Raw genomic sequence first — 25863 nt, forward strand, 5'->3', positions numbered from 1 at the left:
TTCATGCCCTTTTCTCTGTCTCCATAACTAATAGACTACATGTAGCATTTTGGTGCTAGGGCTGGTGAGATGTTCTCATATGTTGCGGGCACTGACTGTTGTGGAGCTGTGCGCGGTACAAATTCTGGGTTAGTGTAGCCTACTGCTGCTTGCATTGGGTAGTAACCCTTTGAGGGTGGCAAGGCTATGGAAGTTGTAGGGGTATTACCGGACTTTCGGGGCTACAATTGGCGTTGGGGTGACAAAGGGTGTTTGTATTGCAATTTCTCCCATGTATAATCCATGAGGACATCTTCCAAATCATCCACCATCTTCAACAATTCCAAAAACCGTTTCCTATTTCCCAACTACTTTCCCTTATACTTCGCTGCCAAATATGTGTACATGTGGCCCAGGACATCTTTATTATTTGTTCCTTCTTTTGGCCATGACTTGTACAGCCCCCCTCATGTCAGCAACTCACTCTTTGTGGTATTTCATAATTTTCTCCCTATTCAGTGGGAGTGTGGTAGACATATATTCAAGTTTGTTGAAAGATCACATTATTATGTCTAGTTCAACCTTATAATAACCCTTTGCTTTTTAAACACCGATCCAGTGGCACTGATCTCCCCACCCCCCACTTACTGCTCACACTTCCCATCTTTCCGCACCCAACCGATTCGCCCCACACACCACACACTGATTACCCAACACAACTTCTCACACACCACACCAATCAGTGCTCCACATCAAGGCACATTTTAAAAAAAAAAAAAAACTTAAATCTCCTTACGCCCCCTTATGCCAGGCAAATGAATCCCGGACCCACCATATAATGGGCCCACACAGCAAAATTGCATTTATTTACAAATGGTGTATTCCCTTTGTTTATCCACTTGCCTCAGCATAAGGGTATTTACCTCCTGACACCCCCTTTTGCCGATGGGAAGGACACCATGACCTCCATATAATGGACCTCACATTTTATTTAAAACTGCACTACTGCTTTCCTCCACAATCAGAGAAGTTCCTGTTTACTTTCTCTTCATATCTTTCCTCATAATATATGCCATGACGTTATCTTATATAGAACCAATAAATATTACCATGTGGCCTTTCACACTCCATCTAATCACTAAAAAAGCACTCCACACACACCCATGCTGCCCTTATTGTCTATGCGTTCTTCCGAGCTCCTCCGATATGGCATCCCATCAATGACGTGCACAATCTGGGAGCAACACCCTTCTCCAAAAAGCTGGCAAGCCTTCTGGCAATACAGCGCCTGAGAACCTCATCAAGTGAAGCATGGGGACTGGTCACTGCAGAATGGCGCCACACCCAAAGATGCATGGCTCGGACACCACAGCCCTCACAGAGAGTCTGTGATCATGTTGGGGTCACAAAATTGAAAGGAAAGGAACCCGATAATTCTCCATAAAACTAATCCAAGAAGGCCAAATAATAACTGTACCTCTTTGCAAGGGAAAACAATGTTTATTACATGCAAAATGGTCTGACGTGGTCCTGTAGAAATGAACTGACACACAGCTCATCTTATCTCAAGATGTTACATCTTTTATAGTGGAAAATTCAAAAATTAACAACACTATACGTAATAATGAGGACAACATGATCCCTTCACCCTTATTGGCTACCACCTGTAGAACATACTAATACCCCCTATAGTCCCTGGACCGATTTGTCAAATCTAATTTGAGCTCATTCCCCTAAACCCGTGGTCCCCTACATCATCATGATCAAATCCATGTACCTGATTGGTGGCTTCCTATTATTGCTATATTAATGTATTGAGAACATTAAGTGCTGTGCAGCCCCCAGTTCCAGATGGATCAAATTAATTTGGCGAGGCCAACCCTGCACTAATAGACAAAAGGCCATCTCATCAACCCAGATCCCATTGCACACAAAAGCTGCCTCCCTGACTTTGTACTTAATGTATTGCCATCACCTCTGCTCCTCATGTACCAAATCACAGAACTTTCCAGACACGGCTCCCCCCTTATCTCCTTCAAACACAAGATGCCCAGGAATGACGTGACCAGCGCACCGCTCTTGAGTCTGAAGTTCAGGGATGTATTTGCTTTTGGGTGTGTGTCTACTTGTAATTCAAATAGGATGACCGTTCATTGAGGAGGGCACTAGTGCGCTACATCCTCATCTTGCTCATTGGCTTCACCAAATCATATGTCCTGTACTCATGAATTTTTCCTTCAAAGGGCACATCCCTACCAGTCCAAATTCTGTTCCACCTATTCAAGCCCCACAGCTGGACACAATTACCACTTATCTGTGTACCACGGGTGCCTCTGACTTTGGCATTACTCCTGGGGAATGGGAAACGGGATTTACTTTTGGAGCTGAACTAACATAGCCACATCACTGCCTGTGTTCTGTTTTGTTCATCATGTGCTAGGTCTTAATCATCCAAAATGGCTACACTCCTGCCATGTTAACACATCAACCTCGCTTCTACCATGATACCTTGCTGACTCCATTTTCTACCTAATTCGGCCTTTCCGACACATCAAACTATACTGCGTTACCACAAATATAGAACCTAAAACACTGGGCCTATATTCTGCCCTACCTATGAACTCTGCAATCAAAACAATGACACATTTTGTTGCTCTTTCAGTGTTGCTATATGTGAGTGTCTAATATGTGTCAAACCCAACTAAACAATGCATGCTTCTGTTACACCACATTCAATCTACTCAAGCGATAGTTAATTCTAATAAGTCTTCCCCAACCAACATTGTTTGGCCTTGCTGAGACGGTGAAAGTGCATCCCAACAAAGGCAATATGCATAGTTCTGGCTGATAAAAATGTGAGCAGGATTCATGAATACCATTTATCTCACATAATAAGGATCTGCTCTTCTCAATTCCAAAGTGTCACCCTTAATAAAATAAAAGAGATTATCTTTCAAACATACCTCATGCATTTCAACAAAGTAATATCTCCAATTCAAAATGCATAACTACCAGTTTCATACGCAAGCTGGTGGTTGTGGGTAGTGAGGGGGTGCTTCAGGGTTGGGTATTGTTTTAACATAACAGAATAACACTTTTCATGCATTACTTCACTTTCTATGCCTTCAGCATCCATCCCACTTCTAAACTTCCATTCAACCTTCCATTTTGTGTATACGTCTCTTCCACTATCTCTATCCCACCTGGACCATACTGCCATTGAGATGAAAGGAAACAGGGAGAAAGAGATGTACATATCCGAAAGCAGCTTTCAAATTCAGGAATATGAATTGTTGCAGACACCACTTAAGTACGCAGTGATATTTGAGCCACTACATGTTGTAATTGTGGCGGAAGTTGCATACTGCCTGAATTAAAACTAAAGGGGCAATTTTCTGTAGGTATCAGTGTCAGAGAGGTCTTTCTGCTGCCACACGCCATATTTACCAGGTCCAGACTAAATTATGGAGTTTCTGGTTGGCCAGCAAACTAGTGTGCCAAAGATGGAATGCTAGGACATCAACTCTTGCACTTTGCAGATGCGGCAGTGCTACCCACTCACACATCAATCAACTACTCTGCAACTTTTGTTCTCTCCGTATTTACAAGAAGGTGGTAATTAACAAGTACAACACACAGGCAATGGTGGTGTGACCAGTTAATGCCCCTAGCTGTGTTTTTTGTAAGTCATAGGTGTTAGAAGCAGAATTTCACTTTGACTACCTGTCATAATAAAACAGGGTGAGTCGCTTAGGTGGAACAGGAATTGGGAGGAAAGGGAATACATTGGGGCAAGAGAAGGGTTTGGGGGAATTTCCCTGCACAGGCCCTTGATGCCTGTCAATGAAAATCTGTCCCTGCGGCTATGTATGGTTTGGAGGTTTCAGGCTATGCACCATGTGCTGCAGTGACTGTCTCCTTGAGCATTCCCTGTATGTATTTGTGAAGGAATGAGATCTGCAACAGTATAATCCTGATCCTTTATTTATTTTCTCCATGTATGGTGAAGATGAATTCTCTTCAGGAAAGTGGTGCTGATAAACAAAGGTCTTTCCATATATGGTCCGTTGCTAGAAAGGAATTGTTAGTGATTATATTTGTTCTGGTTTCAGGAGGGTTCGCCCTAGTTGCTGCTGTTCATATAGGTCACTAGTCGACTAGTGACTAGTATACGCTTCTGCACTGCAGTTTCCACATGTCCCAACAGTTGAAATGTGGGTTGGCCACCATTCAGAGCAAAGTATCATGTCCTACAAATAAGTTTAAAAAAATCATCTTTAGCAGCTCAGGCATGATGGTTTCAAAAGAATGCCAGTGTATTTGTTCACTTACAAAGTGGAAACTTGTTTTTGTTTTCCAATCCTGTTGCTAAAGTAGCAGGAGTCTACCAATTGGAGGAACTATCAGAGCAAGTCAGGCAGGCACCCTCCAAAGGATTCATTGCTAACATGACAAGCAATGAAGGTATGCATTGGCCTTCTTTGGAGTAAAATGGGAATTTATATGAGGGTAACAAACACGCTTCAAATGTTATATCTTTGGACCTGATTTACAAAAGCGTTTTCCAGTGGCACAATCCCATTGCAAAACTCTTTGTTAATCAGGTTCTTTCTGTCATGAATCTGGTGGCAGAGTAAACCGTCCCTTTTAAACTTTGGGATACTTCTAAAGATAAAGCTATATCCTAATAAATTATAGGTATAGGGACCAAAACATAATTTGCTCCCAGTCTGGCTTTTCAATGTGGCACACATAGGAAAGGGACATTTGGAGTGGTCACCACAACACATGGAGCATGGTACTCCCAGTTAACTCATTTTCCTCTGTGTGGGAATCTCACAGCTCTCCCAGGTAGGGAGATTGGTTCCCATGGGGGTTGATCCAGGAACAAACACATGAGGTGAAGTTGCAAGAAAGAACGGAAACACTTGAATGGAGATTATTTACACAAGAGAAACATTCATGTGGCACTGGTAAGAGACAGAAGAATCCTGCCATCTTAGTACTGTCTCCCTATCCCTATGGCTTTCTGCAATCTAAGGATTCTAGTAATGGTACCGCAAAAGTGGTGAAATCTGTAACAGAGATTGTCCTTAGCAGAAAGGTTGAAAAATGACCAATACCCTGTTAGGATTTCACTGTATATGGGGTTGAAACAACCAATTTTGGTGAATCCCATGGCACCAGGTTCTTGGAATAATCATTACTAATCAGGCAGCACTCTTGTAGCAGCTACAGCTGCTCCAAATCCATGGCACAGGCTGAAGAAATGATTTCCATGGGAGCTGGCAGCTCCCTCTCTAACCATTTCTAGGGCACCAGAGAATGATTGCTAAAGGGAAGGTTGCCTGCCAATGAAGATTGCTGTACCCATGGAGCCTGCTCAAGTTTAGACAAGACCCAGCAAGCACCTCTGAATGAGAACCACCTCATTTGACGTAGAAACATAATTTTCCTTCAAAGGGACTGGATAAAGTACCAACAGCATTGCAGGGCCAGCGGTTCTGCTTTTGCCAATGCTGGCTATTCACTCCAGTGCTGCCTGATTCGAGCTACATTGAACTGATGAAGCCAACAATGACTGCTGTCGAACTGCAGATGGAAACTCCCTTTCTGCATCACCTGTGCTTTTCCATCTCTATTTTCACACTTTAATCAACCCAGAGAATCCAGTCAATCCATGAGGTAGACGTCAAACACCATTGACCTTGTGTGATCTACATTGTCTCAATGCATTGAACCATCATGATTGAATCACTGCTTCTTCAACATCGAGTCACCCATTGAGTGATTGAGCCACTAAAACCCAGACTGCTCCCACCGGCATCAGGACACTTTAAGGTTTGTGAGCCACCCAAGAACAGCAACACATGCAGCAGTGCTTGGTTGCAGCCGAACTTCTCTCTACTTTGAAGTATAACCTGAGCAATTAATAATGTGCAATAAGACCTGCTCAACACTGCAGAACCACTGCAAGAGGTGTCTGAAAGGTGTATAGGCCCTTGAAAAGCATCTAATAGGTTATTTACCATGGTTTTAAACATATGGACCCAAGCGACAACATTGCGAGCATTTATAGACATTCTGAATGTAATTATTTTGAATTTCTACAATTGTTTCGTTTTCTTCCCTCTTGTCAGTCATACCCAGAGTCACTAGCACATATCAATAAGTTTGCATTGATCTTTGCATTCCCTTTATAAGTGTGGGGTTGTTTAGTGTTTTTTGACCAGTTATATGTGTTTAATTAAAGCAACTATATTTTATAATAAATACTGTGCTGACAATGTGGTTGCCTTTTTCACCGTTTTGACCGTATCAGTGCTCAACTGGTAGCAGTGCTGGATGAGACATGCGATTTAGAAACCACTTTTCATCCCGGGCCAACTACTGAGTAATAGTCATTGCATCACATTATATATGTCTGTATTCTATTTATAAAGTGCAAAAATAGCTCCAGAGCTTGGAAGCAATGGAATGCTTTACATAGGGGATACACCTAAATGTTACAAGTTTAAGAGGAGCTGGGATTGCAAGGCAAATGTGGGAATATGGCTGCTCTAGTAGGAAGGCATTAGTGTTAAGTGGAGTGATCAGCAATTGTTCTTTGAAAAGCAGGATCTTCAGGCCCTTCTTGAAGTATCAGTTGGAGGGTTTCAGTCCAGTTGGCATCGGCAACCTATTCTAGAAACAGAATGCATAGCAGGAAAGGGCATGCTTCCCATTTCTCCCTCTTGCAGTTCTATGTTTCCAGTCTGACCTTGGTGTGGCATCTCATGGGACAATGGCCCCTGCAAGTGGCGAGTTTGTCATCCAGTCGGAATGGTGGTTTGGTTGTGACTACTTTGTTGGATATGCAGGCTGTCCTGAACATGAGGCTTTCCTGAGGAGGTAGTGCAGTTTCCTGAGGAGAGGGGTGATGTGGTAAAATATTTGTATTCTTTTTTTGAGGAATTCTGCAGCATGCTGGTTGTTTTTTTTGCAGGGGTTCTGGTGTGTGCAAAATGAGTACCGATCTGCAGAAGAACATAGGTGCTTAGTGGCTTCTATATTCCTACTCCACCCTTCCCAAATACTAAAGCAGCAGTCATCTCAATCATGAAGGTGAAACAGGCACAACATTAACCATACTGATCATTTGCCTTTTTACGGTATCATGGGCCGAGGATAGGTCACAGTCTTCATGAGGGGTCGGAGGTACATACAATCAATAGTGCTGTGATATTTAAAAAAAAAAAGGAAATGTCCTATCAAGGTTCTATAACCAATAGCATGCTTAATTAAACTAAAAATACAAACACCGAAAACACACTAATAATCCTCTTTGTAATGTAAGACACCGAATGTGTAGACATTTGGAGAAAAAGAGCCACATAGGTCGGAAGACAGATAAAGTATATTCTTAATAAATGTAGGGATTGGGGCCTTACATTGTCAGTAGAACCCTTACATCTAGGCCGGGGGACAGAACCACTGTGAGCACCTTTAACTTCTTGGCAGGTTTGACAGTGTTGAGCTTCTTAGTACTTTACCATGGGTCAAACCGGCATCAAGATGGTTGAGTAGGGTACTCCCAAAGAATTGAGTAGGCATGGAGAAGGTTGAGTTGGTTTGGTGAAGTCTAACTATGCAATGCAATACTGTAGCAGTGATCGGATGGCATGAGCTGACTAATAGGCTGACGGTTGTTGAGTTGGCAGCTCGGTTCGATAAGGTCCAAAGATGTGATGTGGTTCTGCAGCACTGATCACTTTGAATATGACTGGAGCACACACAGGCAATAGTTGAGTCAGCTTGAAAGCAGTTTGATGCAGGAAATCAAATGCCAAGCTTTTTCTTTGCTTCGGGGGACTCTTTCAGGGGCCTCCAGACATAAGGTGAGTTATTCCATGGTCCTTCCCAGCTAGATTGCCAGTTAGCAGTTTCCGTGGTTGGCACCTTCAGTGGGCGCAGTGGGCAGAGTCCTGGTTGCCAGTGTTCAGTCAATAGACCAACCTTGTCCAAACAGCAATTCACTTCAAATAGTCCTCATTACTTGGTGATTGCAGGATCCTGTTCCCTGCTTTCAAGTCTGTATCTTCACGTCTATGATAGAGGAATTTTGGAAGACTGTATCCCAATAAAGTTTCAGGTGCCCAAAGACGATTCCGCTTGAGGTGATATGTGTCCCAATAAGCAATAATGTTTCCACAGTGGATTGGTCCACTTCAAGCTTCATCTAAGTGTCCAATCCTGGCTGCTTTGACAAAATATGTTGCCTGGTCATGTCAGCCCAGAGTTCTTTGTCTACAGGAAGTGGGGAGAAGGTGCAGGAAGTATGACTTTCAACCATTCTCAAGGCGATACATTTTTTTGTTTGGAATAGTCTAGCTTACAATTGTCCTTGCAGGGCTGTCTTTGAAACACTGGTCCCCTCCTAACCCGAAGGGGACATATCCTGTTCTGTAAGGTAGATGCATAGCCTTCCAAGAGAGAAATAAGGGATCTTGTAGGGGTGTGCCCAAATGGTTTGCTGTGGGTGAAATATAACCCCAGACACCGGCCCACACAACTTTGACAGTTAAATGGGTCACTAGAAACATGGCTGACAATAACATTACATCAAAAGGATTTAGTCCATTATAACTGAATATTTCCATTGGCCAACATATTAAATCAGATATGGCTTATATGCATTTTTAATCTCCCCCAAAACCTGGGGATGTAAAATTATATATAATTTGGAGCAGGGATGGTCGTTGTTAAGGGCAGCCCATTGCTGTTGTAACTTTGGGTTCCAGCAGGCTTTTTTCAAGCATGCAAATGTAACTATGTAACTGCAGTGTTGCCGACCTACAGTGCAGCTGCATGGGTTGTCAGTATACAGTCCCTGCAGAGTTACATATATTCACTATATTTCTTCAGCATGGACCATTATGAAAGTGAACCGTATTAGCAGAAGGTGAATTACCAGCAGCATTTTGAGTTACAAAAGGAAAATATCTATGGATTTCATACCCAAACAAATGGCATTCTGTCACATGCACCCAGAGTCAAAAATGGCTGAGCAAATGATTCTAAGGGTCTGGCTCATTAATCACATGACATTACGTATAAGCGCTGAATTGGATTCTTGAGATCCAGGTGTATGCTGTATGTCCATAGCCAGTCCATGTATGCATATGGCCCAGCACAAAAGCTTATCTTTGGGTTAGGTATGGTAGATACTTGAGTCCTAATTGGTGACCTGGGTTTCCTGGTCTCTCTTCTGTTGATTTCCTTAGTTGAATCAAAGACAATCAGGACATTTAGTTTATCTGGTGTCAAGCATGATTTTAATGAGACTTAAAGGCATGGTTTATTTTTAGAAGGGCCACTCATCTATAATATAATTCCTCATCTTGTATGCACATTTTCTGCACACAGAAAGGTGATTCGATTTGCAAAATTGATATATTTTAGATGTTTCGATATGTGTGTATCATATTTGCACAGTTTCCACTTTTAAAGATGTTGAATTTGCGACTGGTGTCAAGGAAACATTGAGAGCTTAAGAGTCTATACTTTGAAAGGTGCTTCAGTGATCCACTTCGTACTTAAAATTCTGGAGATGGTAAATATAGAAGCATAGATATTATGGGCAGATTCTCCCACTATTTCAGACACAAAATGTAAAGGCCACTTTGTACATCCCTGATTCACAGCACAGGCTTTGCCACGTTCTACATTTAAATGCCATGTGCCAACTCCCTTACATCTTCTCTCACCCCTATTTCACAGAGTTCATACAGGTTGTCTGAGTGTGTACTATTCATTCCTCTTCAAAGCCGATCCTCATATTTAAAACCATCCATGAACTACCTCCCCAGTCTGGCCGGTACCAGTGTCTGATACTCTCCCTTGTAACCTTTGCTCACAAGCACTTCTCAACCTTTCTGACCCCCATCCTCCTTGCCCTCTCCTTCACATCACTGGTATCCTACCTCTATAATATTGCTACTTTCTAGGATTTTACATCAGCCTGGAAACAACATCTCCTCCATGTAGAATGAGATCTCCATCAGCCAACCATCTAAATCTTCCTTTTTATATCCCAATAAATAATGTCTTTATCCTACACCTACAAGTAGTTGACCCAAAATGTGTCTGTTTACATGCATCACCCTCATTTTATTAACAACAAAGTTGTTCCTCATTCAAGCTTATAGAATTGTGTGTTCCTTTCTGTTCATTTAATGTTGCAACATGCTTCAGATTGAAGATCTCTCCTCTCATTCTAACGAAATACAATTATAATACAAATGTTCTGATGCTAGAACGGGTGTTGTCATGAAGCCAAAAGAAAATCACTGAGACACACAGACCAAGGGGGCAGTTTGAATTGGTTGTATTTCTAAGAAACTCAGAAAAATGGCAGTATGGCTTCTCCTGAGATTGCAACATACAGCAAACATTTTTCAAATTGTAACCAAGTAAGGAACAGGTTATATTTTCTGGAATCAACAGTCACAAAGTATGCATCTCCCTCCCTGTCAATCCAGAGTGGATAATATTCACTCATAGTTTGCAGTATGGTAAGTGCCCATGCCACTTCTGTCCTAAAGTCCTCTTCTCATCTACTGGATCTGTTTGGTTTTGGTCCAGCGGTCACTGGCTGATGCATTTCAAATATGTCCAACCACTGCCAAAATGGTGAGTGTCGCCAAGTGTTGCCCCTCCTCTCTAGATGTCAGCCCATTGCCTCCCTGATTGTCTTGTTCCTTGGACTTCTTTCTCTCCACTATCATGTCTGTATGTGCATCTGCAGCACCTTCCAACGCTATCTATTCCTGTCCAGGTTTTTCCTGTGGTCCTATATGTTCTCAGCCTCTACTATGTGTTCCTCCTGGAGGTCCTCCTTCATTCCTTCTTCCTCCATGCTTGCTGTGTTCTTCTCTCTCACTCTCTCTATCACTTTCTTTCTCTTTCTCTCTTCCTATCGCTATATTTATCCCTCTCTCGTTCACTCTCTTTCACGTCCCATATTCTCACCACCTACTTTATTTTGGGGGATATTGCACTCTTCCTCTTCTCTGGGTTGGGAATCAGAAAGAGTTCACCAAATAGCACGTATGGAACACTTACAGTCCCTGCTTCCTGTGTAGGGAAACCTAGTTAGCCAGGGGCCGAGGCTGGAGGAGAAGTGAATTGTCATGTCTGCAGGTCGGGAAAGTTATATTTTTAAAGTGTAATGTGTGAGTTTCTATTTGTGTGTCTGTCCATCTGTGTGTGTGTGCAGGCCAGTGTGAAGTGGGGCTGGTGGATGTGAGTGAGTAATCATTCACAAGCTTGTAAACTGGGGTCAGGAGTTGTGTGTTAATTTAAGGGCAATATAGATTGGATATGATCAGATGAGTGTGGGGCCTAGGCAGGGAAGAATGTGGCACACTAAACTGGCATGTTATTATGGGGAAGAGGACATTTAAAATATGGATACTTGCCTATAAGCATGGACATCATTTCTTAAGCAGGCGTGTTTAAAAAAAAAAAAAAAAAAGTTATTGGCATTATGAAGAAAGCCAATTAAATTAGTTTTATTTAATGGAGTAGCCAGAATGGACCTGCTTTCTAAAAGTGATATGATATTTTTTACTGGCATTACAGCAAAGCTACATGATTGGTGTTCTTACATGCACAAACCGACCTGCATTGGTTCAGCCAGCATGGACACATTTTCTTATAATGGCATTGCAATGTTTACTGTCATTGCAGGCAAAACCAACATGATGAGTGTTTTATATGGTCATACAGGCGTGCATTGGTTCAGCCAATATGGATATCTTTTCTTAGAATGGCATGGCATTGTTTTACTGACATTATGGTCATAGCCAACACATTTATGTTCTTATGTGGGAATATTGGCATATTTAGCACAGCTATCATGGCCATGTATTATTATTATATCATTATTGCCATAATGGGTAAAGCAAAAATCAATATGTTCTTATTTGGGGATACTTGAATAGATTGATGCATCCAGAATGGACATGTTTGGGTACACCCATCATGAACATGTTTTTTTAATTTATTTTTTAACTGACAGAATAGTGCAAAATAGTATGGCTAGAAGGCATCATAAAAATGTGCTGGAAAATATAGTTGTGCAATCTTTGTGACTTGGCATCTATTGGATTTTTTTAATGTCTTACCCTAGACAACTATCTGTAAAATGTGTGGTTTAAAACATTCTTTATCAGAACATGTCCTGTATAATGCACCAATTTAAGAAAATTCTCCTCAGAGAACCCCAGCTAAACCCTTTCCATTATCATGGATCGCCCTCACGATGCTCTGCCACAAGCAGGCATTCGAGCAAAATGTTTTCTCCATTCCTATTCAAAATTTCTCCAAGCACCACTACCGCTGGGAATTGCAGTCCAGGGATCCCAAAGTGGAGTGCAAGATTAGCTACAGAGAAATTCAGACGGACGGATGAAATTAAAAGCAAGTTAAAAGGGATTGGTGATTGGGAATCACTGTCAGTGGTTCTCCTGTTGAAGGATCTGCAGTTGAGAACACGATTTGATGTGAGGAATAAAGAGATAAATGAAAGCGAATGATATGATGAAAGGAAGTCAAAAGTGAACTGTGCACTGGCCAAACATCCAGACGTCCTCTTGCTGTCCAGACAATCCCCAAAGGAGAACAGGTACTGAGAGAGAGAGATAAAAGTGAAATTAGTACTGTGAAACCCGGAAGATATCTAAAGAGAATGGAATGCTGGTAACTGGAGCCCTATCACTCCCCAATGTATTGCGAAAAGCACTGAAAGAGAAGGAGAGGCAACGATAAGTGTTTTTTGTGGGTTGTTGATTTAAAACGTCACTAGGCAAAGTGTGTGGAGCTGAGAGGCATCAATTGAACCAAAGTGTACTTCTTTCATATACCTCCTCAAATTGCTGCATGGGGCACTGAGAGAGTAAGTGTCAGTGTTCAACCGAGGAGGGCAGGCTAGATTAGCAATTCCAATTTAATGAATCACGGAAAACAGAGCACAACAAGTTTGAAACATAGTAATGCATGCCCAAACAATGAGATGAAAGTATTTTGTTTGTTGTAACTTGAGGAACATGAGGAAAAAAGGGCATTTGTTATATCTTCATCTCATTTGCTACTTTGGCAAGTAACCGCTACAGTCGACTACATCTAAATCAGTACAAAAGTGTGTACTTTCTTCACAGAACCAAGTTGATTGAGGGGAAACACACGCATGTTAATGTTAATGTTAAAGGATATTTGTACCGCGCACTATCACCACCGGAGTGCTCCCCTGGAGCTCTGGTGGCTCTGAAAAAGGGGAGGATGGGGTGGATTAGTGGGAATAAGCTGGAAAAGTGCAAGAGAGCAGTGATGTGCTGTTGGCAGCCTCAACCCGGTGGGTCCATTGGCTGGGCTTGGGGTGTTTTACGGTCAGTAGTCGTCGTGTGCTGTTGTGCAAGTCTATATGTGGTTTGTTTTGTTGTTGCGATGTTGTGATGTTTGTGCGGATTGCTGCGTTTTAGTTTTGTGGTTGTGTTTGGTTAGAGTTTGAGAGGTGTATGCAGAGGGATGAAATTGTTAGTTGGCTGGTTAGTTGGCATTGCTGTCCTTGCAATTATGGGATTCCATCCAGGTGCGGCACATGCTGACAGTCACATTTGTATCTAGATGCGGCGCAAGCTAAAGTTAAGAATTCTAAGTTTGGTATCTGTTGACAATCACATTTCTATCTAGATGCGGCACAGGCTAAAGTTAAGAATTCTAAGTTTGGTGTATGTTTACAATCACATTTCTATCTAGATGCCGCATAAGCTAAAGTTAGGAATCCTGAGTGTGGCACATGCTAACAATCACATTTCTATCTAGATGCGACGTATGCTAAAGTTAAGAATTCTGAGTGTGGCACATGCTAACAATCACATTTCTATCTAGATGTGGCGCAAGCTAAGGTTAAGAATTCTGAGTGTGGCACATGCTAACAATCACACTTCTATCTAGATGCGGTGCAAGCTAAAGTTAAGAATTCTGAGTGAATTAAAAAGTTAAGAATTCACCCCACTCTCCCCCCCACCCCACCCCACACACACACACACACACCTGCTTCTGCTAAACATAAATATTCTACTGATAGTTCTACTTCTTGACAGTTAGTATTTTTAACACTACTACTTGTAGCAGATATACTACTACCATAACTAGAACTGGTAGAAATACAACTATAAGTACCAGTGTCAGAAGTAGTAGTAGTAATGTTAATAGTGTTCATTGTAATAGTATCTCTATTAATACTACTACTATAGGTCATGGTAATAGCATCAGTTATATTCTTGGTAGCAATAGCAGTACTGTTGTTACTACTAGTACTAGTACTGGCTGTAGAACTACTAGTACTGCTCATGATAGTTTTACTACTGGCAGTATGTGGCTATTACTAGTACAAGTAGTGCCAATATTATGAGCACTAGCACTTCTATTAAGACTATTAATACCAGTATTAATATGTCAACTACTACTGTTCTTGTTTTAAATAGTATATCAGGTATCACGAGAAAGCTATAAGAACTGTACTTATGTTAGAAGAATCAGAAGTCCCACTGATAGTAGTGTATTTGTGGTACAAATTATAATAATAACAATACTAATATAGGTTCAAATTGTAGTACAATCATTAGTAGTGCATTAATACTAATACCAGAAAGATGGCAGTAGACGTTGACAATTAGAAGTTGTAGCAGAACTGTGGTTAGGTGATACTCCAGGTATGCACATTGTTTTTCCAAGCCTAGCTGAGACTGTATAACAAGCCATCTGACTTGCAAACAAAATAACTTTTCTTTTAATCACATTTCTAACTGCATTAACATACATGAACACGTTTTATATTAGAAGATAAAACGTCTCAACAAATGCCTCCAATAATGTATTTATCTATAACAGGAACTGTGCAATTAAAGGGGTTTATTTTCATGGTTTACATCTCAGTCCCCATCCCCTCACGCCTAGGGGTACCCTCATAGAGGTTTCACCATTTCCCCTCCTCCTCTAATGCGCGTGTTGCCCTTTACTTTTCTGCTTTGACCATTTTCTTCCCTCTTGGCCCTTGTCCAGCATATGTTTTCAAAGAATACAAACAGCCTCGTCCAACTTCTTTTACTGAAATAGTTAGCGACTCCATTTGATAAATATATTATGCTAACAGTTTATGAGTATGTCAAAGTCACCCCTCTACTTAAACCTTCATTTGATGCTATCTGTCCATCCAACCTTTGCCTTCTTGGCTACACGTACAAAGCACTTAACCGCCTGATCCGTGAGCGATGTAATTGAATTGTTCAGCTTCATTGATCCACAATAATCATGCTTCCTTCCAGATAGGGACAATGAGGTGGTGCTGATGTAAGTATTGGATGTTCAGCAGCTGCCTGCAGATGGTGAAGGCAACACTGACTGTCTCGCTAGTCATGTTGCTTTTGATTGTTGGCCATAAAACTACGGGGAGGGACCAGAGGAGGTGGAAGTGATTGCTACTCTCCTTTGATGGTTCTTTGAATTTCTCTCTCAAATGGCCCTTATTACTAGGTGCGTTGAGCTGAATAATACAATCAGCTACACATACGATATACAGACATTATAAAAAAGGAGATAAAACAGATATTTCAAATGTAGCAGGGTCACTGCCATTTTCAGAGCCTAGCAGACTGGTAATAACTCAAATTTCCAAAAATAATTGTTCACTTAATTTCCAGTGCCCCACTCCTAATCAGTTGCCCCCACTCCTTCCCATCTGAGTTGTCCCTCATTTGGTATGCCTGTGGGAACTCACTTTCACCATTGCCTTTAATGCTTATATTTACAACCATCCTTTGGCGGTCTAGATAAATGTATGATATGATATGATATGGCATTTATAACGTGCATATACACACATTTTCATGTATTTGTCCTTCTATTCTACTCTAACCTAGATGAACCAGAGATCCTCTTGAAATAGGTGGAAAAAGAGCATATATGGCAGATCATGTTCAAGCCAGCAATTTATGAATGGGGGTGCAATTTTGTCTAAATTTATTAGGTTTATTGATTTATCCATTTGTTAATTGCACTATGCCCAGAGGCATGAAGGCATCAATTAAAACAAGATGGAATCTGCATTAAATCAGAGGTGCATAGGACCTCTGGGGCACTGTGTCCTAGTACCTACCTGAGGCCTGTGCCCCAGCCGGTAGCATGGTAAAGAAACTAGGTTTTAAACTAGGAGGACGTCATTCTCTAGCTCTTCAGGAAAGTGTCATTTCTAGTTCCAGTTTTTTCCACCTTTCCATTCTTTGTACTGCCCTATTCTGTGTTTCTACACCTAATCGATATTACAGCTACTCTACTTTACTAATCGGATTATGTTAATTCCTAAAACACGCTCCTCCCATCCTCTGTGAACAGATGTCGCCAGGTAATCCACAATCGTGCAACTTGCCTAAATGCTGGTGCTCATGAACGAGACCATTTACTCCTCTGCTTCGGAATCTCCTTTTATTTTCTTCGGAAAAGTAGCAGTCTTCACCATTGCACTGGTATTAAAGGTTGCCACATTTCATAGGAAAAGGTCAGAGAGCTCTCTCTACTCTGGCCTCCAACTTTGGAATTCCCCTCAGGGCTCTCCCAGATCACGTGTGTGTCATACAAGCGTCGCTCATCCTTTCTCTGCTCGTTAGAGTTAGTCATGTAGCCTTTGGGTATATGTGTGCAACCTGCAGAGACAGGTAGACATCCCGTCAGGGTGAACACAGACATGTTCTCTTCTGTGGTCAATACGTTGAGTATAATTACATTGCGAAGAAAGTAACCATCACTATGACTTAGAACTGACAAATCTCAAGGGAGGCCATACACACAAATGTGAACGTTTTACACCGACGGCCTTACAAGAGGCACCTTTCAAACACAACAGCTTTCAGAGGTTTTACGCCACTTGTTATAGTAATAAATGTTGTCCAAAGTAACCATAGCACATCATTTTTATTGTTATGGCTGCATAAGATATCAACCTTTCAATACATAATGTTAGTTCAGTGATCACATAAAATTACAATATTTAAAAGAAAGTACAAAGTCAGTTAGAATAGACATCATTGACAATGCTTCCAAGATTCGAGGTACATAGGTGGCAGAGCTGCTGCTCACATGAATGTTATGTTGAGAGCCAAATATGTTGTGCCTCAGTATTTCGGGTGTTAAGATCCTAAAAGCACATTAGCACATTATCTCCATTCCACTGATGATATAGCAGTCCACATGACCACTGAGTGTAAGATGTGTCAAATGTACCATATTTGAAGTCATGTGTATGGATATTATCATATGAAATATACCTGAGCATCAAACATGTTCAAATGCTGTTATAGAAAGGTCACATCCAAGAGCAGTTGTCAAAAAAGGAAAAGTGTACGCAAATCTATTGAATAAGGCATGTTAGTCAATGAAATAGATAGTTGTTTTTTCTTTCTTTCTTTTTTCTTTCTCTCCCTCCTTTTTTCCTCTTTTTTTCCTTCTTTCTTTCTTCCTTTCTTTGTTTCTTTCTTTTATTGAAAGAAATGGATGGTAAATATTTACCATCCTGAAAAAAATCTGAGATCAGCTGTGGGCTCCCTGTTGGAATTACATCGCGTTAAACGAGCCTGTGGACTCGGTCAGGCTTTCCATATCCAGGGAGCAAGGGCATGGAATGCCTTACCAGTACAGCTACGCAAAACCGAGAATGACCTCACGTTTAGAAAGCAGCTGAAAACGGTCTTATTCAACCACTATGAATAAGTTGTTTGTAGTCATAATTTCTACTTATCTGCCTCTCGGCACCTGAATGCCTACGGGCGTTGGTGCGGTATAAATACAATAACATAACGTAACTGTGAATAACGAGACATCATTTCCTGCAAGGAATTGAAGGCAATAATGGCTAGCCTAAATTTTAGTCAGTAAACCAGCTGTAGGCTGTGAAGACCATGCAGAGAGAGAGAGAGAGTGTGAGAGAGAGAGAGAGAGAGAGAGAGAGAGAGAGAGATAGAGGGAGGGAGAGGGAGGGAGGGAGAGAGCCAGAAGTAGGGCGATAAGATTGAAACAAGAAGCACATTAGAGCATTCGAGCAGCAGCATTCCCCATCAGTGCAATGTTGCATGATTACCACACAGTGAGTCTTATACATTGCACATTTTAGTACTTACACATTGCAACACAAATGCATGGATCAATGATTCTAGGTCATTAGTGGATATAAAACGGAACACACCAAGGTTGTCATGTTGCAGCATTACCCAGCCATAACAATTGCAGTGGCTTGTGCATGCTTGTTAGGAATATGTTTATACATGATGCCAAGATTGCACACTTGTATACAGTAAGAGGACACATGGCATACATTAATGGCAGCAAAAACAATCCCTGTCTATCCTTCTGTTGACCATCAGAATCAACAATCATTTCCTTCTATTTTGGAATACATTTTTAAACAGTACGTCTCCGTTCAATTGGCAACTTTGGTCAAACCTAATGTCAAGGATTCCAAAGTGATTTCTAACCTAATTTCGAATACGCCATAGAACTTTGAGTCATTGGCATTCTTGTTACTCTGCAGACTATACCTATTAAGGATGTCCGACAGTGATCTGACCATCACATACACCAATATGTCACTGCAGACTTTCACATGGGGCAAGGTCCAATTCAGACACATAGAGACGTATGCCGTTTGCATGCAGAAAAGTGGATTTATCTTCCTGCAGGACTTGGACACATAGTAGTAACCCACAATTACCAATTATATCAATGGCTGCAAACATGTCCCAAGTGAGAAACATGATATGCATCCTCACTCCATGCCCAACAGCTAAGTAGCCATCTCACAAACAAAGGATGCCTCTGTTCTGTGACCGATTGTGAAGTTAATTGATGACAGATTAAAGATGACACTGGTGGTGCTTGAATAAACTTACTCTAATTATGTTCACTACGTAGAGATGAAATTAATTTCATATGGGGTGCATGCCTTCTCAAAATTTGCCTCCACACTGGACACTGACATATATACCAAAACCAGACCTATGCTAGGAAGCCAACGGTGAGGGCTCCACTCCCTTTATCTAGTCAACTGACTAGAGAACATTGCATAATGCAGGCCTCCTAAGTATGTTGTTTTTGCTGTTCATAACGTAAGACATGATTCCTTGTGCTTCAAGAGGAAAAACACTAATATTTACACAAATTGTATGTGAGGCAATTTGACCCAAATACCAATGCATTGCGGACATCAATAGTCATTCATCAGGGACATTTCTGGGGGTTCCGGGGAGCGGGGCATGGAGACAGGAGGTGCCGGTAACCGACCAGAGAGAGAATGAGAGAAGGAGGGAGGGCAGGATCGGATGAGTGACCTCACTCCTCCTCCTGCCCTCTTGGTCTTTCTCTGGCCCTGATAGTGTAGAGGAGCAGGTGATGTCATCCCTAGCGCCTGCCCCCTCACCTCTGTCATACTTAGATGTACACCAGTAGAAGAGCTTTATAAGTGACACCAGGTATTGTCCTAGTTCTGCATCGAGTGTACGAGAGATGTTATGCACTCAGACAACCATATTGAATGTACCCTCAAACTGAAGTGATGGAAGGATGTTGACATACATCATTGGACATAGAAGAGCTGTAAGGTAATATACGTGGATGTATAGAAACGATATGCAGACACCTAAAGAATAAAGGTCTCGTTGAATTAATAAATTATTTGAGTGTGAAAAGATGGAAAAATCATCTCAGTTGTAAAGATGAGTGAGATTAACCTCAACAAATGTACAAAAGCAAAAAAAGCTAGGTAGATGAGACATATAGAAGCTTGCTGCAGTAGAAACTATAATGTAAATAGAGTGACCATGATGAAAAGATGGACGTCGGATCGTGTTAAAAGTACCTCAGAGACAAACCAAGACTGCAGAGTTGGGAGACACTGCAGAAACAGCTTCATGCGAGGAACAAAAAATATCTGTTTTTACTAAGACTAAGGATGACACAGCAAGGCATAATTGGAAAGTACAAAGGGAGTCAACCAGGATAAGCTATAAATGAAGGGCATATTTCTCTTGCATTAAGCAGAGGCAAAACCATCTGAAAGTGCCCAGTACTGGACAATAAAGGATGCAAAAAGTACATGTAAGAAGGAACAACCAAGTCTCCAAGAAGAACAATAGAACCCAGCACAATTAAATCAAATAGCAGTAAATAGAAGGATACAATGGACACATTTGTGGTGTACTAACATGTGTTTCCGAACTTGAAAGCAAGGTCTATTCATTAAGCCTCAGACAAAGATAGTGGCATGCCCTGACCCCCTAAAGGTTCCAGAGACGAAAACAGTCATCAAGGTCAACTATAAAGGAGACGCCTTGGCTCATGGCATAACTGATGAGAGATGGTAGGCTAATTGACGTAAGTGGACAGTGTTCTGACGTTGTTCTATGCACCTCGGTTTCATTTTGTTCACATGGTGCTAGGGAGCCAAAATGTCCAAGTTTGGGAGACTATGCCAACCAATCATGAGTGGTCATGGAGCAGCATGCTATACAATGTTGCGGAAGGCAATCCGTTCTTTGCATTTTTGGTATAACCAGTATTATATGTATTTTTGAGGTAGTTTGAGGCATGCCTACTAGATAAGCGGCAGCCAATGATATTATTAACACTTACACATAATATAAGTATAAATATTCCCCTAACAAATTCCTCTCCTGGATAGGTATTATTGTTTGAAACGTACGATGATGTCATAGCTGATGTACATCGAAGTATAAAGTCTTTGTTTAAGAGAAAAATAACTGAGACTGAGCTGTGACTTTTTATGCTTGCCAGATTGCCCTACTTTATTTGAGCTGACAACAAAGTAGTACTTTGTCATATCCTTTGAGTATATTCACTTATTTGGGTCCAAGGTCATTTATTCTGGTAATTCCATTCTGTGCATGAGATAAGCTTCACAGTGCTAGTGCACACTCAGAAACCTGATTGGCCGGAGTCCAAATCTCATGTAGTCCAATCAATTCCATTGGTCAATGCAATGGGTTTGATGGTGAAGACAGGATTAAACATATCCATTGCATGGATTGCTTGGGGACAAATAATATGACCCCCTGTTGCCTCCCCACATAAAAAAAAAGATATTGCCACCTGGTGAAGGACCTAGGGGGGCTGGAAACAACGGGTGGTACACTGTGTATACCCACCCGTTGTCACAGCCACCTGAATGGCTGAGCACCCTTCCCGGGTTATGAACCAAGTAGTGTCTACCCAATCACTCACCTTACCCATATGTACCTTAAAATGAACTGAAACTTGTGCTGAATTGCCTTCCAGCTCAGCAAAATCTGCAAAACATCTGCATAAGTAAATAATTAATTTTTCAAAGCTTTATTCGACATGTGTCTTACATCAAAACACACCTTTAATTAAAAAACGTAGACTCTGAAAAGCACACAATTCATACACCGGAAAGATCAAAATACATAAAATATATGTAATCATACACCTGTTAGAAAGTTAAAAGAATAGTAAATTCTAAATATCAGCAGTAAAATACATAAAATTGATACCATAGCAGCAAGAATCTGAAATGAAATCCAATTAAAAACTAAAATATGCTTCCAGTGTAAACTACCAATAGATTCCAGCAAAGCATTAACCCTGGATGTCCTTATGGCCATGCTCTGGCAATATACAAACTGATTTTAACAATAACACCATCCGATGAAGTAGATTTACACAATGCCATTGTGTAATGGAGACATTTTTTTTTTCCCCAAAGCATTTTCTGAAGATGATTGCACTGGGGAGATTTGATACATTCTGATTTTTGTGCTAGGTTTTCTGTGTGACATGGAAATACATTCACTTCACTTCAAAGCCCCATCTTTGACATTGGAAAAGCGATGCAACATTTTTTTGCATCCCTTATTATGGCATGAACAGAAAATACAATAACAGATACATTTCTGCGCTCAGTGTTCTTGCTTGGGTTTAAAATAATGTGTAACAGGATCCTACCTTAATTTTGAGCAAGCTCTACTTGTCTGTTCCCCATCAACCTGGCAAATAGAAATGTCAAAACTATTTCACTCCATTATTGCAAAAGTCGTTTTTCATGGATTGGGGCAAAACCAGTGACATCAATTCCATGCTGCACAGGCGACCTTTGCTCAAGGTTTAGCAGTGAGGCAGGTGGCAGATCATTTCTCCTAAGGTATAATTCAGGAAGGATTTTTTTCTAAAGTATTACAATCTGCAAGTTTCTAGCAGAATGGTCTTATCCAATTAGTGTGTCTAAGGCTCCTTGCTTTCGCATAAAAAAAAAAAAGAATAATGCCAGCCCTGTATGTGTGAATGTATCATGCTCTTTTGAATTTGACACCATTGTAAGAATAACAGCTGCATTTGATTTTCTAACAGATAATGCTGTGCAACTTAGACTGGGTCATTTGGTGTACCATCATTTGAAATCAATATAGAAATAACATCCATTGTGTGCAGGCTTTTTCAAATTGATTTAAATATTGAAAATTGTATTTAAAAGATTGGCCAAATTGGGCACATGGCTCTTAGATTGAATTGATTTTTCACAGGGTCGTTTACAGTTGCCAATTGACGGCGTCCCAAAAATGATAAGGTTTCTATGGTTCCGTACAGTAAGCAGATGCTGAAAGGGGATCTGTCTGTTAGATTTCAGAAATTGACCTTGATGCGTTGGTGAAAGAAAGTGCTCAATTTTATAATGGCAAGTTGTGAATGGCTTGGAGAACAGGAAACCAAATAGCTGCAATCAGCAGAATGAGACCGCCATGAAGGCCTTTGAGGTATCGAATGCAGCGCCCGCTACTAGTAGATCTGAGAATAATGGACGCGCGGGGTGACAGCGTGTCACATTCTAGCGATTTTCGCCACTGAGAATGTGGCATATGATGTTTGACTTGATACCATAATGTAACTTAAAACTGTGATGAGAACCATAACAAGAACACACACACACAAAATGACCGGAAATGTGAACCCATATCCATCTATCTCATTTACCTGGATCGTGTTGTATTTATATAAGCTCCATATCAATATCTTTATTTCACTTGCAGGTTGTGTACAAAAATAATGATGTCAGACTGGAGCTTTCTCGACTTGCCAAGCAGGGAGATGCCAAAATGAAGGTCCATGGCGTTGTTGCTTTTAAATGTGAGAATGTAGCAACCCTGGATCCAATCACATTTGAAACTCCAGAGTCCTTCATTTCTTTGCCAAAGTGGAATGCTAAGAAAACCGGCTCAATATCGTTTGATTTCCGCACCACCGAGCCCAATGGACTCATCCTGTTTAGCCATGGCAAGCCACGGCACCAAAAAGATGCCAAGCACCCTCAAATGGTCAAGGTGGACTTCTTTGCCATCGAGATGCTCGATGGCCACCTCTACCTGCTGTTGGACATGGGATCTGGAACCATTAAGATAAAGGCTCTGCAGAAGAAGGTGAATGACGGAGATTGGTATCATGTGGACTTTCAAAGGGACGGACGATCAGGCAAGTTTCATCTATTTATTTGTTTAAATATGTCTGCCTTTTACACGGCACTTAGTCGCAGGGGTTCTACTTCAAAGCTTGGCAATACAAATCAGGACATCGGGTATAAGTACAGATATGCGACATATAAGCAATGAATTGGAAACATGTGATAAGGTTACACACGGAAGACGTGTACTTAGTTGTAGTTAGTATCAGCGACCCGAGCTCTTAGTTTTGGTGTGCTTAGGGGTTTTGCTAAAACTCCATTGATTACACGCATTCAGGTTCTTGCAAGTTAATCTTTTTTTTTTTTTTTTTTAAATTAATCAAGTGTACTTAAGAACGAGTGAGGTTAACTTTTGCAGACCCAAGGAAGGCACATTTGAGCGGGAAATGGCTGAAAGTAGAGGTGGGGCAGAATTGTTATTCAAAAGGTATAAGTGTGATTGACTACAGGAGGCACTGGAGGGGAGGCGGGAGCAGAGTCTATTTGGTTAATGTACACAAAATGACTTTAGCTAGAACTTCTGTTCACATTCCTTTTGAAAATCTTGATGCTACATTCTGTTTTCAGGGTTGTGGGAATTTCAGACCTAATACAGCAAGTGATCTCCCTCCATGTTTCAGTCGTTTGTAACTGGGTGTAGATGTTTTTTTTTTAATCTGTGATGATTTTAGCGGTTCTGTAGGTTCTTATTTGTGTATGTAAGTGTACATGCATTAAGGAGCAATTTTATGGAGGGATTGGAAAGTAATACATTTAATTTAGTGCATTATTCACTTTGCAATGGAGAGCCAGTTTAGGTTTTTCAAGCCGAGTGACATATGGCCCCAGGGCTTCAGTGCCAAAATAAGTCTAGGTACGTAATATTCGATATGTTGCAGTTGGTTTAGTTGATTCTGTTTTAGTCCTAATAGAGACTGATTGATTGATTGATATTTTATTTCTATCGCGCTCGTACACAAGTGTTTCAGAGTGCAACAAGGCAAGGGAGGGAAACAGGGGAGAACAAAACAGCGATCTAACTAGGCTCAGTAACACTGAGAACGCGCAAGTGCATGGGAGAGGGGGGAGGGGAAAAGTGCATGGAAGGGGGGAGAGGTGGAAAGTGCGAAGCAGAGGAGAAACAGATAAATAAAAATAAATAAATAATAAAGGCAAAAAACAGTGGTAATGCAGCCAGCAATTTGCAAGTGCTAGGTTTAAGGCAGCAGACAGGGTAGGTCCGATAAGTGCAGGAAGAAAAAGGGGGGGCTGTATGGGTACAGCTACAGACCCCAGTGCAAGGGGTGGCCCGGAGGCAGTGTGGGAGGGTGACAGGATGAGCAGGTACCAGGGCCCAAAAGACAGAGGGTGGCCAGGTGCACGGTGCCATGAGAGAACAGATCAGCAGGGGAGAGGGGGAGCGTAGGCAGAAGAAAAGAGGAAGGCCTTGAGGTGCTTCCGGAACTGGAGATGGTTCTCCTCAAATTTTATAGTGGCAGGGAGGCTGTTCCAGAGGGAGGCCCCAGATGAAGACAGAGATCTACCCCCAGCTCGTTTCTTAGAAAAACGACTGACCCTGAGTGAGTTGGAGGTAGAGGAGCGAAGAGCTCGAGAGGGGAGGTATTTGCAGAGGGATAGCTGAATTTATTTTGGACCCAGGCCCCAGAAAGCCTTGTGGATAATGCAGAGGGTTTTGAATTTAATCCTTGCATCCACTGGGTGCCAGTGAAGAGATTTCAGAGCTGGAGAGATACGATCCCAGGGCTTGAGGCCAGGGACAAGTCTTGCAGTCCTGTACTGGATTAGTTGCAGAGGGTGGAGAGTAGAGGCAGCAGATTTAGAAAGAGGCTGTTACAATAGTCCAAGCTAGAGAGAACCAGAGCTTGAGATACCATGAGCTTCTGGGGGAAGGAGAGGAAAGGCAGAGTACCTCTGAGGAGGTGCAGTCGGAAATATGACTTTTTAGAGACCTCACAGATGTGGGCGGGGAAGAAAAGGGTGGAGTCAAAGATGACCCTGAGGTTCTTAACCTCGCAGGTGGGGGTAGGAGGAGGGCCAAGGAAGACTGGCCAGAGAGTAAGGGGAAAGGATGGTGAAGGTGTGCCGATGAGGAGGATCTCCGTCTTGCTGGCATTCAGACAAAGATCATTGGCGGCACACCAATCTTGAATGGCAGTTAGGCAATCAAAGATGAGAGAGGGAGAGGAGGTGGCAAAGGGCATCCTGAAAATGAGTTGAGTGTCATCAGCATAGCACTGGAAATTTGAGCAGAAAATGGCAATGCAGTGGGCGAGAGTTGCCAGGTATTGGTTGAAAAGCCAGGGCGAAAG

At 41.6% G+C, this 25863-nt stretch overlaps 1 protein-coding gene across 23 annotated transcripts in view; it reads left to right on the forward strand.

Moving 5' to 3' along the window:
- The window catches only part of NRXN1 (neurexin 1), a 2019102-nt gene that overhangs the window by 1092846 nt on the left and 900393 nt on the right, over positions 1–25863 (forward strand). For all 23 annotated transcript variants that reach the window (XM_069608380.1, XM_069608381.1, XM_069608367.1 and 20 more), the window contains one exon: positions 23127–23565. In XM_069608380.1, the coding sequence (XP_069464481.1) occupies positions 23127–23565 (439 nt within the window). The remainder of the gene's footprint in view (positions 1–23126; positions 23566–25863) is intronic.

Source organism: Ambystoma mexicanum, chromosome 4q (genome assembly GCF_040938575.1).
Source record: "Ambystoma mexicanum isolate Mex_15411 chromosome 4q, UKY_AmexF1_1, whole genome shotgun sequence".
Taxonomy (NCBI): Eukaryota; Metazoa; Chordata; class Amphibia; order Caudata; family Ambystomatidae; genus Ambystoma; species Ambystoma mexicanum.